This window comes from Schistocerca gregaria, chromosome 2, assembly GCF_023897955.1.
Source record: "Schistocerca gregaria isolate iqSchGreg1 chromosome 2, iqSchGreg1.2, whole genome shotgun sequence".
NCBI classification, from domain to species: Eukaryota; Metazoa; Arthropoda; class Insecta; order Orthoptera; family Acrididae; genus Schistocerca; species Schistocerca gregaria.
In genome coordinates, this window is record NC_064921.1 from 34,067,153 (window position 1) to 34,082,790 (window position 15,638).

The 15,638-nt window shown below is 38.5% G+C and overlaps 1 protein-coding gene across 1 annotated transcript in view; it reads left to right on the forward strand.

The window, feature by feature from the left end:
• Positions 1 to 15,638, forward strand: part of LOC126336262 (dynein axonemal heavy chain 3) — a 1,127,841-nt gene that overhangs the window by 908,718 nt on the left and 203,485 nt on the right. The window contains exons 54-55 of the mRNA XM_049999758.1: positions 478 to 626; positions 7,289 to 7,525. Of these exons, the coding sequence (XP_049855715.1) occupies positions 478 to 626; positions 7,289 to 7,525 (386 nt within the window). The remainder of the gene's footprint in view (positions 1 to 477; positions 627 to 7,288; positions 7,526 to 15,638) is intronic.

Sequence of the window (15,638 nt, forward strand, 5' to 3'; positions counted from 1 at the left end):
ACATGATGTATATGTAACTAAATAATCTCTTTGCCTTTAAATATGTCTGCTTGTGTCTGTGTATGTGCGGATGGATATGTGTGTGTGCGCGAGTGTACACCTGTCCTTTTTTTCCCCTAAGGGAAGTCTTTCCGCTCCCGGGATTGGAATGACTCTTTACCCTCTCCCTTAAAACCCATATCCTTCCATTTTTTCCTCTCCTTCCCTCTTTCCTGACGAAGCAACTGTCAGTTGCGAAAGCTCGTAATTCTGTGTGTGTGTTTGTGTGTTTTGTTCATGTGCCTGTCTGCCGGCGCTTTCCCGCTTGGTAAGTCTTGGAATCTTTGTTTTTAATATATTTTTCCCATGTGGAAGTTTCTTTCTATTTTATTTACATCATAACTAAATAATCTTGTACACTGATGTATGTCAGTTGTGTGCATCATATTGTTCAACAAGTGAATCACAGTCTTCTACATTATTGTACTTTTTTTTCAGAGCCAATTCTTCTGAAACAAGTTTATAGGGAAGGAGGCCTCGACTGGTTGAAACTTGGGGAAAATACTGTTGAGTATAATTGGGATTTCCGATTTTATATAACAACGAGACTGCGAAATCCTCATTATCTACCAGAAGTTGCTGTTAAGGTATTGCGACTGAATACTGAAGGACTTTATGCATTTGTTTGCATTAATTCAAAATATTTCAGTGTGCACTTTGATGTTCATTTTGTCCTGGTTACTATTATTATTATTATTATTATTATTGTTCATATTATTAGTACATGTGTGCATTTATATGAATCACACAGTAATCATTGTGCACATATCAAAAACAGTTTTGTATCACCCAAGTTCCAAGAACTCCTGAAGACAGACATTACTGTGGATATTGTAACATAGGCACAGTCCCTTTGACAGTTCAGAGATGTCACTAAACCCACCCAAAGATGTTAGCAACCATGCAAGAGCAGTGCCCATTAGATGGAGGGGGTGCGACAGCCAATCAGTACCAGTCATTCCATCAGGAAGGAAGTACATGGCTCATGTTGTCTGTAGTTCATCCATACCTAGACCGTCAATACCGTGGTTTCATTGCATCTGCATTGTTACATTGTGCCAGAAATGGGTCTGAACAAAGGAAGTGTCCAGGCATATCGGAGTGAACCAAAGCACTGATGAAACTTCCTGGCAGATTAAAACGTTGTGCCCGATTGAGACTCGAACTCGGGACCTTTGCCTTTCGCAGGCAAGTGCTCTCCATCTGAGCTACCGAAGCACGACTCACGCCCGGTACTCACAGCTTCACTTCTGCCAGTATCTCGTCTCCCACCTTCCAAACTTTACAGAAGCTCTCCTGCGAACCTAGCAGAACTAGCACTCCTGAAAGAAAGGATATTGCAGAGACATGGCTCAGCCACAGCCTGGGGGATGTTTCCAGAATGAGATTTTCACTGTGCAGTGGAGTTTGCACTGATATGAAACTTCCTGGCAGATTAAAACTGTGTGCTCGACCGAGACTCGAACTCGGGACCTTTGCCTTTAGCGGGCAAGTGCTCTGCCCGTGAAAGGCAAAGGTCCCAAGTTCGAGTCTCGGTCAGGCACACAGTTTTAACCTGCCAGGAAGTTTCATATCAGCGCACACTCTGCTGCAAAGTGAAAATCTCATTCTGCAAAGCAATGTTGTTTGGACATGCAAGAGATACAAACAGACAGGGAGTGTCGATGACATGCCTCACTGAGGTCTCCATAGGGCTACTACAGCAGTGCTTGACCGCTACCTATGGATTAATACTCAAAGGAACCCTTACAGCTATGCCACCATGTTGAATAACGCTTTTTGTGCAGCCACAGGATGTAAATTTACAACTCAAACTGTGTGCAGCAGGCTGCATGATTTGCAACTTCACTCCCAACATCCATGGTGAGGTCCACTTTGCAACCACGACACCATGCAGCGTGGTACAGATGAGCCCAACAACATGCCAAATGGACTGCTCAGGATTTGCATCATGTTCTCTTGCCGATGAGTGTCGCTTATGCCTTCAACCAGACAATTGTCGGAGACATGTTTGGAGGCAACCCGGTCAAGCTGAACACCTTAGACACACTGTCCAGCGAATGCAGCAAGGTGGAGGTTCCCTGCTGTTTTGGGGTGGCATTATCTGGGGTCAACATACACCGCTGGTGGTCACGGAAGGCACCGTGACAAGTGTACGATATGTGAATACAGCCCTCTGACTGATAGTGCAACCATATTAGCAGCATATTGGTGAGGCATTCGTCTTCATGAACAACAGTTCGGGCTTCCATTGTGCACATCTTGTGAATGACTTCCTTCAGGATAATGACATCACTCGACTAGAGTGGCCGGCATGTTCACCAGATGTGAACCCTATCCAACATGCCTGGGATAGACTGAAAAGGGCTGTTTACGGATGACATGATCAACCACTCTGAGGGACCCACGACAAACGCTGTTGAAGAGTAGGACAATCTTGACCGACAGTGCCTTGATGAACTTGTGGAGAGCATGCCACGACGAATACAGGCATGCATCAATGCAAGAGGATGTGCTAAAGGGTATTAGAAGTACCGGTGGGTGCAGCAAACTGGACCACCACCTCGGAAGGTCTCACTGTATGGTAGTACAACATGCAGTGTGTTGTTTTTGAGAGCACTAAAAAGGGCCGAATTGTTGTTTACATTGATCTCTATTTCAATTTTCTGTACAAGTTCCGGAACTGCGGTGATGAAGTACTTTTTTTTATGTGTGTGATTGGGCACAAATTGTAAAACAAGCATTGAACAAACAGGTGAGGGTAAAATGATGACGATAGTAATCAGTATGTACAGTTTATTCACTTTGTCTTTATTCACAACTTCATATCTGAGATGTCTGATGCAGTCATGTACACAACCTGACAAAAACAGTAAATCAAATAACTTGATGGACTGAGCCCAGTTAATCAGTATGATATGGCAATGCTCTGATTCAGTTGAGAAGGGTGTCATAAAGCTGTCATATTTCCTCCCAAGCCAACTGTCCTACAACTGTCGTTTCAATCTTCGATTTTCTGCTTAGTGACACTACGACAGAGTTAACATCTGAGCTGGCTTCACATGTGTTTTATCAGGGAATGCCTCAACATCTTGCAGACAATTTGTGGATGCCTGTCGTGTGTGGATGAGCATTGTGCTGTTGAAGAATGACACTGTGATCCTGTAATTTGAGAGATAACACATGAGAACAGACAGTGTTTGTGACACACCATTGTGCCATCAGAATACACCATGTCATTACCAGTTGTGCCTTAACTCATAGATGGTAGCTCCTCACAGTGTGAACTGCGGTAACACCACTACGTTTTTCCAGGATATCAGAAGAAGCGGACCAACCCCGAGGTGACATCCGTGCTCGCTGTGATGGAAATCTGGTGTGGTGCAGAAATGTGATTCATTGTCAAACACAGTTTGGCACCATTTGTCAACAGTCCGTGCTCCCCAGTTGAGATATCACTCTAGACCCAGCCACTCATGTTTTGGTGTTAACAGCACTCTGAGCATGAGGTGGAAATTTTCGAACCCAGCTACTGCTAGACTCTGACCAATGGTGCACCATGACACAGGGTGTTGCAGGGAGTTGATTACTTATTCCTGCATGGCAGGCACAGATGTGATGGGGCTAAGATGCGCTTGGTGCACAATTCAGAGGTGTTACGGTCAAACAACTTTGACCAGAATATTGGGGGCATTAAGCACCCCACATCTGATGCCCTTCACCCCTCCCAAAATTACCAGGCCTGGTAACAGAACTAAACATGAACAACATTAGTGCACTCTGATGACCATTCTGCCTATTACAGAGAATTGGAACTGTAATGATTCACATACCTGCCAACGATGAGTATGTGTACAGAGTTACATTGATGTCAGACTGTGTCTTCTGTGTTCTTGACTTGTTTTGTCAGGCAGTGTACATTCTTCAGTCAGTAGTGATGTTAAATGCTTCGTGGCCTGAAACAATGTAATGCCACTGAATACCTAATAATAACTGTGCACTGAAAGAGATAATGACTTTTTCAATTTTGCCTTTTCTTCACTTCATGCATGAGGCAAAATTAATTACATATTAATTATTATTTATATCATAGTGGAAAATGAAACTATCTATGATGCCATTGAATCCAGTATGAAAGGTAGTGGTCATCAGTTGCTATCAGCGAGATTAAATGGTATTATAAGCAAATATCCATATACAAAGAAAAAACTAGAATAAATAATGAGCTCACAACAGCCCGATTTAGAGTGAATCTGAAAACATGTTCCCAAAGAAAACTGTGAAATACAGTATTGTTGATGGGTTCAAGAAACCTTGGATAACAAAAGGCAATAGAATAGTATGTAGCAGAAGGGAGATCTAATTAAAGTAGACAGGGTAAGCAAATGTGTGCAACAGCATCCATATTATAGAATGTGACATTCTTTGTTCGGAAAAGTGATTTAAAAAATCGAATTGTTAGTCAGTTTGAGATCACTAACTTCTTTCAATGCAGTTAGGAAAGTAATTAATTTTCTTAAATGCAAAACTTCTCATGGGATTAATAACATTTCAAGCAAAATATTAAAAATATTGTCTTTTGATGTAAATAATGTACTCAGCATTACATTTAATGTATTACTTTCATGAGATGTCTTTCCCCATAGGCTGATGTTTGTCATTGTCAGACCATTCTCTAAGAAATATAGAATGGTAGATATTTAACTATTGACTTGTTTCACTATTAACTTCCTTCCCATATGTTTTTTTAAAATGTAATACTTAAGATACCAACAAATATGATTGTGATTCTGTCTCAGTTTGGATCACAGAAGGGCCTCTCCACTGAACATACCATCTACCATTTCACTTATGATAACAAGATTCACATACTGGGATTTTTGTGTGCTGTCTAAAAAGATCGCACAAGTTTCATCTCTGTCCAGCCTTGTACTCTCTGAGTTCTACAACCTAACTTCCTTTAAATGTTTCCCAGCCTACTCCTCACCAATGAAAAGTAAATAGTGTGTCCCTTATATTTGTATTCATGTCTATTGGAAGTACTAAAAATGTTGCCTCCCAGTTGTAAGTATTGGCAAGCAAATGTATCCCTCCATTTTGTAGTTTTACCAATTGAATTTTCCTTGGATACAATGTTCTTTCAGTTCTTGATTCATTATCTGTCTTAGGAAAAGCATAGTTCGTTCCATTGTGTACAAGTCAGGATACATTATCAATGACAAAACAGCACGGAAGAAGATAAATATCTAAAACTGATTGTTCAAAATTCCTGACTGTGCATATTGGTCAGAACTTGAATTGAAAATCGCATGTTATAGGTCTTCTCAAATGCTCGAGTTCAGCAACATTAGCTAAATTTATGTGCAGAATAATTTTCTAGATCAGTTTCACAACCAGTCACTGTGTATTCGTTGCACAATAATGAGATCTGAGGATAGTAAGGAGTAGATAGTATGTATGTGGTTGGATTACATGTATGAAATTTTGTTGTAAATTGAGATTAGAAAATCCAGACAACTTTCACACAGAAATTACAACTTGTCAGTAAACATATTGACACATTGTACATCATAGTGTTACGTCACAAATATGATCACATGTCATGTAGTGTATGAACTATCACTACCAGCAAATTCTCAAATTAAAAAGATTTTGTGTCTCATCTGTGGATAATTATGGTGCCATACGTAATATCAAGCCACTGGCTGCATTCAACCCTTGTTATTCCCCTACATTTTTTTTACACTCCACACTTCTGCCCATTAACACGTTGATTCCTTGATGTCTCATGACGTATCCTATCAGTTGACTACTAGTGTGATAAATTTCTCCTCCCCCCAACTCCCCTCTTATATATATATAGAAAGAAACTTCCACATGGGAAAAATATATTAAAAACAAAGATTCCAAGACTTACCAAGCGGGAAAGCGCCGGCAGACAGGCACATGAACAAAACACACACACAGATGGTGTGATCTACTTTTTTTATTATTATTTTTTGCTCCCAATTTGTATGACATAACATTCTGTTCCCTACCCATCTAGGACTGTTCCACTATTACTTTTATTATTTTATAATTATTTCACTAATTCTCACTTTCTGACATAGTACATCAGGTTATTCATAAAACATACAAAAATACATATCTACTTGTACTTAAAAATCACTATAGTATCAATGCCACATAACTTGTAAGAATCAAAAAATTGCTTCATGGTATGATACGCCACAAGTAAGTTCTCACCCCCCATAATTTTAAGATACCCAAATGTATTACTAATTGTTAGCTGTCGGACTTTAGAGAGAGACTTACTTTAGCTGTGAGTGCATAGAAAACTAAACTGTAGCTTAAGTGGATTTGATGAGATTTATTATTTGCTTTGAAACGTATCATAAATTTTAGCAAGGTTCTTTTTAAATAAAAGATAATGTCATTTAAATTAGTTTATTCAACTTTCAAACTATAGAAAACATTCCAAACTGTATCATATTCAAACACTTTGATGAAAGTTTACAAATTTCAAAAATTCACTGATTCTAAAAAAGCCACCAATGATTGGGCTTTCCTTTTCCAATGAAATGTTTCTCTGATTCTCTTAATGAACACTTTATAATTCAACTTCACATACTTCTGTCTCATGAATCTTTCATTACATGTCACTCAACTACCCTCACCCCATTACTGCCTTCATAAACTCTCTAGTAACTTGCATCACAATGTTACATGGCAATTCACTGTCTGCTGGAGAAGGGAAGATACTGCTGAAAGTTCCAGAAGCTAAGGCTTGCCAGCTAGCATCTGCTACAAGGTGGCTCACTGATAGGGATACTAATTAGGGTATCCTTGCATAGTCATCTTTAGATCCTAAAGAATCAAATTGCAAAATGACAAGAGCTGTTTGCACAATTTTCAGTATGACAAATGATATACGTTTATTTTATTATACCAAAATATATTTAATGCTTAATGTATAAAATTACATATAGTTGTTCCTTTTCTGTATTTTTTAATTTAATTTCTGAAGACAACTGTCAGAAACCAGTAATATAAAAATTTGAATGTAATTGTATCAGGAAATTTAACAACAAAACTTAACAAACAAGGGTGTCTGCACAGTTATAATGTTATTCTTCTCAGATTTGTATTTATCTAAGTGCTAATTTCATTGTTCAATGTTATTATTGAAATTCATTTTACTATGTTTGTCATGTGGAAGTATTCTTTGAACACTATTTGTTAATCGCAGGTGACGCTGCTGAATTTTATGATCACTCCTCAAGGACTGCAAGACCAGTTATTAGGCATTGTTGTTGCTAAAGAAAAGCCTATTTTGGAGGAGAAGAAAAATGAATTAATAATTGAAAGTGCTAATAATAAAAAACAGCTGAAGGAAACCGAGGATAAAATCTTAGAAGTATTGTCTAGTTCTGAAGGGAATATTCTAGAAGATGAAACTGCCAGGCAGATTTTATCCTCCTCAAAGGTATGCTGCTGTCTTTGTGACATCTTTAAGCCTTTTTTACTTTATTTAACATTCAACTTTGGATCTTTATGAAATGCCCAGTGAAACTTAATGTTACAGTAACGTAATACATCACAATTGATTTTTACATATAACATGATGGTTTTACTGTTATTAGAACAAAACTGCATATTCCATTTCTATGTAACTCACACATTAATTCCTATCCAGTACTATTACAAATTGTAAATCAATGCTGATTGAAAATACTGAGGCATACAAACTTACTGAAAATATTGGAGGTGACCTAGAAATCTTGATACCTCATTTTGTGTTAATGGATTGAAATTAAATTTTTTAAATCCTAGTTGATGTGATTTTAACACCAGTCTAAACAGTAATGATATTTATATGATCCACAAAGATCAGGAACCAAAGCAGGCAGACGGTGTAAAGTTCTTGGGAACGCATATGGGTGGTCATCATATGTTCCACATGTGGCAAATAAATTAAACATGCTGTCATTTTCCCTCACTAAGACTATCATGTCAATCCATAGAACTTCTTACCCCACCTACCACACAACTTACTTTTTACTGTTGATGCCACATACAGATAGTGCCCACCTCATTCCAAACCCAAGACATCCTTCATGATCTCCGTAATCAGCTACATGGAACTTGATGGCAACTATTTATTTACAACCAATACAAAAGATTTATATGTTTGCATCTGTTACTGTCCTTCAGAGTAGTCACCAGCATTGTGTAGAACCTGTTGCCAGTGATGTGGAAGGTGTAGTATACAGTTAGCAGAGCCTATTCTGTTGATGGTGCAAATGGAACGGTCTACTGCCTATCCAATCTCTGGAACAGTTCTGAAGCGAATGTCACGAACTGGTTCCTTCATCTCTGGAATCAAATCAAAGTCACAAGGACTTAAGTCCAGGAAGTGTGGTGGGTGGTACAGTACTTCTCAGTCCCAGCGACCGAACAGAGCAGTCACAGCTTGCGCTGTATGCCCCGTGCATTGTCATGCAAAATGATGGGTGAGTTGCATAGAAAGTGTTGCCTCCTCTTTGGCAAAGCTGGTTCCAGGTGATAATCCAAAAACGAACAGTAATACTGTGCACTGACGGTCTGCCATGAAGGAACATAATGCATTAGGATAACACAATTACATGAGAATCACGATAACTTTAGACCGCTCCATTCACACCATCAACAGAACATGCGCTGCTAATGGTATAGTGTGCCTTCCACATCACTGGCAACAGGTTCTACACAATGCTGATGACTTCTTTGAAGGACAGTAGCAGGTGTAAACATGTAACTCTTTTGTATTGGTTGTGAATAAATAAATGCCACTATTCAAGTTCCAACCCTTGTACTTATGAATGACCACTTTACCTCTCAGAAGCAAATATACAAAAAATCAGGTTCATAGCCATGGGAACCAGGATGGCTCCTCCTTATGCAAACCTTGTCATTGTTAACATGGAGGGGGCTTTCCTGGGATCCATAAACCTGGAGTCCTTCACTTGGTTTTGGTACATTGGTGATATCTCTGCCATATGGACTTAAGACCTCCCCTTCTCTCTTTGCTCCATTTCTTTCGCTGATCTTTCCTCTTCTTTCTTCCTTCTTCGTACCACGGCTATATCTCAGGGTTTTCAATGCAGAAATGTAGTGAGAAGGGGGCACATGTGGGTGGCGGTTCACAATATCTTAGTGCTGTGAGGGAGCATCACTCATGCCTCTGGTTTGAGAAGACTGATGACTGAGGCACGAACATTTCTCAAAAGAAAAACAGGTATGCACTCTCTTTTCTTTTAAAACTATAAGTCGTTCTACTAAACTGAATGAGCGTGACACCATTGATGAAGTTTCAACCTCGAAAGAAGTTTATTAATACTAATTAGCAGAAATAAAAAAAATCATCCAATCCATTAGTCACTCACAGTTAGAGTAATTAGTTTCTAATGTGTGTGTAGTGGTCATTAATACTTAAAAAATCATTTCAATAATTCTATCAGTCTCTGTTTATGAGCTGTAAGCAACGTATCAACAAGCTGACTATGCAGTGATTAATATTTGTCGTATCCCGACAGTAAATCGCTTCTCACTTGCTTTAAGCATCAAGACGATTACTATGCCGCTCATATTAGTCTTTGATAGTTATTATCAAGCTAATGTCCATAAATTGCAATTAATGTTACAGAATCACACACGCGACGATGACAATGCCATATATCCAACCATGTACCATGAACTGCATGCCAGTATTTGAGAATTCGTGTGCAATTTGTTTGCACCAATGTCAGGCCCTGGTTCCCTATAATAATTTTTAAATCAACTGTGGGTTGTAAATTAACAATTCTGTGCCCATTCATGAAAGTTACAGCAGATCCGCACTCAACGACTACTTGATCACGCACTTAGCTGACACAGAAGTTTTTGTTCTTACAAAAAGAAAATATATCACGCATAATGCAACAAGGTGATTTGCTATGTCCAAACATATTTATATCCATCTCATTAAAACTCATTACCTATTAAATATTGTACATAATTAAATTATTTACTCTGTAAATAACCAAAAAATTTAGAAATGAATTACATGTATAAAAAATCTCAAGTTGAAATGACATCATGGGTCACTATTGGTTTCGACTCCCCAACACTCACGTGACGCAAAGTAGATCCGACTATATTGGACATACTCATGTAATGTTACAGACCCATGGTGAGGCTGACCTGGTAAAATTTTTGGAATCTCTAAATATGTTGTTGTTGTTGTGGTCTTCAATCCGAAGACTGGTTTGCTGCAGCTCTCCATGCTACTCTATCTTGTGTGGGCCCCTTCATCTCTGAATACTTACTGCAACCTACATGTTTCTGTATCTGCTTCCTGTATTCATCTCTATGTCTCCCCACTTCCCTCCAATACTAATTTGTTATCTCAGAAAGTGTCCTATCAATTGATCACTTCTTTTGGTCAAGCTGTACCATAAGTTCCTTGTCTCCCCAATTCTATTCAGTACCTTCTCATTAGTTATGTGATCTACACATCTTCAGCATGCTTTTGCAGCACCGTATTTATAAACCTTATGTTCTCTTCTTGTCTAAACTATTTATCATCCATGTTTCACTTCCACACCTGGCTGCACTCCATACTAATACTTTCAGAAAAGACTTGCTGACACTTAAATATATATATTTGATGTTAACAAAATTCTCTTCTTCATAAACACTTTTCTTGTGATTGCCACTCTACATGTTATATCCTCTCAACTTTGGATGTAATCAGTTCATCAGTTATTTTACTCCCCAAATAGCAAACTCATGTACTACTTTATGTGTCTCATTTCCCAATGTAATTACCGTAGCATCACCTGATTTAATTCAACTACATTCCGTTATCCTTGTTTTGCATTTGTTAATGTTCATCTAACATTCTCCTTTGAAGACACTGCCCATTCCGTTCAATTGCTCATCCAGGTCCTTTGCTGTCTCTGACAGAATTAAATTCTCATTGGCAAACCTCATAGTTTTTATTTTTTCTGCCTGAACTTTAATTCCTACTCCAAATTTTTCTTTGGTTTCCTTTACTGCTTGCTAAATGTACATACTGAGTAACATCGGGGATAGGCAACAATTGTGTTTCACTCGCTTGTCACCCACTGCTTCCCTCTCATGCCCCTCGACTCTTTATAACAACATTCTGGTTTCTGTACAAGCTGTAAATAGCATTTTGCTCCCTTTGTTTACCCCTGAGAGCTTCAGAATTTCAAAGAGAGTATTCCATTTAGCATAGTCGGAAGCTTTCTGGGTTTGCCTTTCCTTAACCTATCTTCTAAAATAAGTAATAGGGTCAGTATTGCCTCTCATGGTCATACATTTCTTCAGAATTTATACCATTGTTTTATTCATCTATAAAAAATTTGTGTTAGCATTTTGCAACCAAGCCTTATTAAACTGATTTTTCAGTAATTTTCACACCTATTTTTCTTGAAATTGGAGTTACTACATTCTTCTTCAAGTCTGATGGTATTTTGCCTGTCTCGTACATCTTGCTCACCAGATGGAAGATCTTTGTCATGGCTGGCTTTCAGTAGTTCTGTCAGTAAGCTCACTACTCCTGCGGCCATGTTTCAGCTTAGATCTTTCAGACCTTTGTCAAGTTCTTCTCACAGTATCATATCTCCCATCTCATCTTTATCTATGTCCATTTCCCTTTCTAGAATATTGCTTTCAAACTCATCTTTATTGTGTAGACCATCTGTATACTCCTTCCACCTCTCAGCTTTCCCCTATTTGGTTAGAGCTGATTTACAATCTGAGCTCATGATATTCATACAGCTGCTTCTCTTTTCCCCAAAAGCCTCTCTAATTTCCGTGTGAGTGGTATCTATCTTTCCCCTAGTAAAATATGCTCCTAAATCTGTACAGTTGTCCTCTAGCCATTCCTGCTTACCTTTTTTAATATTCTGTCAATCTCATTTTTTAAATGTTTGTACTTCCTTTTGCCTGCTGTGTCTGCTGCATCTTTAAATTTTCTCCTTTCATCAATTAAAGTCAATATCTCCATTGTTATCCAAGGATTCCTACTAGACCATGTCTTTTTACCTATTTGATCCTCTGCTGCCTTCACTAATTCATCTCCCAAAGCTACCCATTCTTCTTCTACTGTTTTCCTTTGCTCTGTTCTAATCAATCACTGTATAATGCTCCCTCTGAAGATCTTAACAACCTCTCCTTCTTTCAATGTATCCAGGTCCCCCAATCTCTTTAATTTCCTACCTTTTTCCAATTTCTTCAATTTTAATCTATAGTTCATTATCAATAAATTGTGGTCAGGGTTCACATCTGCCCCTGGAAATATCTTACAATGTAAAATCTGCATCCTAAATCTCTGCCTAACCATTATATAATCAGTCTGAAATCTTCTGGTGTCTCCCGGTATCTTCCATGTATACAACCTCCTTTTATGATTCTTAAACCAAGTGTTAGTGACAATTAAATTATGCTCTGTGTGAAATTCTACCAGGCAGCCTCCTCTTTCATTCCTTTCCACCAGTCCATATTTACCTACTATTTTTCCTTCTTTTCATTTTCCTGCAGACAGCTCCCAGTTCCCCATCACAATAAATTTTCATATCCTTTAACTATCTGAATAATTTTGTTTATCTCATCATACATTTCTTCAGTCTCCTCATCATCTACGGTGCGGTGCTAGTTGGCATATAAATTTGTACCACTGTGGTAGATGTGGGTTTCATGTCTATCTTCTCTATGATAATGCATTCACTAAGTTGTTCATAGTATCTTACCCACATTCGTATTTTCTTATTCTATATTAGCCATACTCCTGAATTACCCCTGTTTGATTTTGTATTTATAACCCTGTACTCTCATGACCAGAAGTCATGTCCCTCCTCCCACCAAAGTTCACTAATTCCCACTATATCTAACTTGAACCTATTCATTTCCATTTTTAAATTTTCTAACCTACGTGCCTGATTGAGGGATCTAACATTCCATGCTCCGATCAGTGCCAGCTTTCTCTCTCCCGATCAGTAACATGCCAGTTTTCTTTCTCCTAATAGTGACATCCTCCTGAGTACTCCCTACGTGGGGATCCAAATGGGGAACTATTTTACCTCCAGAATATTTTACCCAAGAGAATGCCATCATCATTCAACCACAGTGAAAAGCTGCATACCTTCAGGAAAAGTTATGACTGCAGTTTCCCCTTGCTTTCAGCTGTTCACACTACCAGCACAGCAAAGTCGTTTTGGTGGATGTTATGGGGCCAGACTCTTGCTACTGGAAAGAACCACACATTTGTCTGGCCTCTCAACTGGTGCCCCCCTGTTGTAGTTGTACCATCAGTGTAGCTATCTGTATCGCTGAGACACACGAGTCATTCCACTGGCGGCAAGCTCTATGGTTTACCCTCCAAATTAAATTTCACATTGTAGTATTCTGGATCATATAACACTTTCCTTAATGAGTGTGATCTACACACTTTTGTCCACATTAAAACTAAAAACAATCAACAGTAGAAATATTTTGACAGCTGCCATCACTTCTCTGTCAAATGTTACCTCCCATGTAGCCTTGGCATTTGAGGTAAACGTATTTGTTCAGTGACAGATTCTTTAGAGCAATACACTGGAATTCCCACTCAACCTTTACCGAATGTAACTACCATGCAGCCTATCGCAAAAAGTGATTTCCCAGGCCATCACATCCAATCCTGGTATGATGGCTGATCCTTCCAGTAAACAATTTCAGACTACATCTCCAGTCACTCAGTACTCTCTTAGTCCTAAATGTATGCATCTGCTACTTCCACAAAGCTATACTTTCCTAAAATCATGCCTGAAATGGGTCTGATTCTGTCAGACATTTTTCCCATCATACCTATTATAGCTTTTTGTAACCCCCTCCCACCAATGTCTGCAATATTGTGCTTCTTCTGCCTTTCTCTGTGCTATTTCTCATACCCATGTGACTATACCCAGTGTTAGATTTGCCCTATGTACTCTCTTACCACCACCTATACCAGCCCTGTAACTGGCAAAATATATACCATGAAAGGGAGAGCCACTTGTGAAATGAAATTTTATGTACCATCTATTATGTAAACACTGATCAGCCTTCTACATTGACATAACTATGACCAAGTTATCAGTCATGACGAATAGGTATAGGCAGAGGGTGTATACTGCCAACACACAATATCCTGTAGCAGAGCATGCTCCACAATGTGACACTCATGATCTCGGTGCCTGTTTCATCACGTGTGCCATCTGGATTGTTCCCCATGACACCAGTTTCTCAGAACTCTGCAGGCGGGAACTGGTGTTACAAAATATCCTTAATTGTCGCCACCCATCTGGCCTAAATTTACATTAGAAAATGTAGAATCAAAACATTCTTAGCAATCAAAATTTAGAGTTGTTATTTTATTTGTGCAACCAGTTTCAGCACTACATTATACCATCTTCTGGCCACCTGACCAATATGTAGGAAAGATCCCACCTCTTGTCCAATTAAAACAGTGGCCAGCATTCAGGGACTGGTATCCATAGATTTCTTCTTAACACATTGATCCCCTAGATCATCTATAGTTCACATACAGAGAAATAAAACTACTGCTATGGAAAAAGATTGGGAGAAGTTGGAATAATTTTGAGGAAAAACTATGGCTCATGTGCCAAGGGATATGCGCAATATAGCTCTCGAATAATATTAGTCAAACTTGAAACTAAGCCAAAGGACACTTTGATAATAAAAATATACATGCCAACATCCAAAGAAGAAGATGGTGAAGAGATGGAAACAATACATAGAGGAGTTGTATGCCAGAACACCTCTTTCGGAGGGAGTAATAAGAAGAGAAGAACAAGTAGACGAAGATTACAAGGAAGATGACATTCTGCAAGAAGAATTTGACAGAGCTCTAAAAGAACTATGGGACAACAAAGCAACAGGTATTGATGACATCCCTGCAGACCTAATAAAGAATGCTGGTGGCAGCATGAAAATGATGCTGCTTAAACTTATTAGGTCCATCTATAACACAGGAGAGATACTGACAGGCTTCCTGAAATATATCATTGTTCCTATACCAAAGAAGGTAGCAGCTACAAAATGTGAACAGTACTGAACTCTAAGCCTAATATCACATGCATCAAAAATTCTCATAAAAATAGTTCTGAAGAGAACTGAAGAGAAGGTGGAGGATATGCTGAGTGGAGATCAGTTTGGTCTAAGTTACCTGTGACTATGCATTTTACAAAACAGTCGTCAAATATCAGTAACTCACAGATTCGAAGAGATCAATGAATACATGTGACCACTTTGAACTTGACTTGAGATCTAAGATTTAAAATCTTCATTTGTCTTGAGCATTTACACGGTAGTATGTCCATTCACATACATGTGACCCAGATGGTGGCCTGATTGAAAGTTCATAAAGTATCATTGTAAAAACTCATGAATTGGGTAGTGGAACAGCAAGTGTGTACAATGTGTAAAGATGATATTATGAAATTAAAAGAATGAATTACAAGTCTGCAACTCATTATTGGGTTTCTCAAAACTTCTTAAAGAAAGAAACTTGA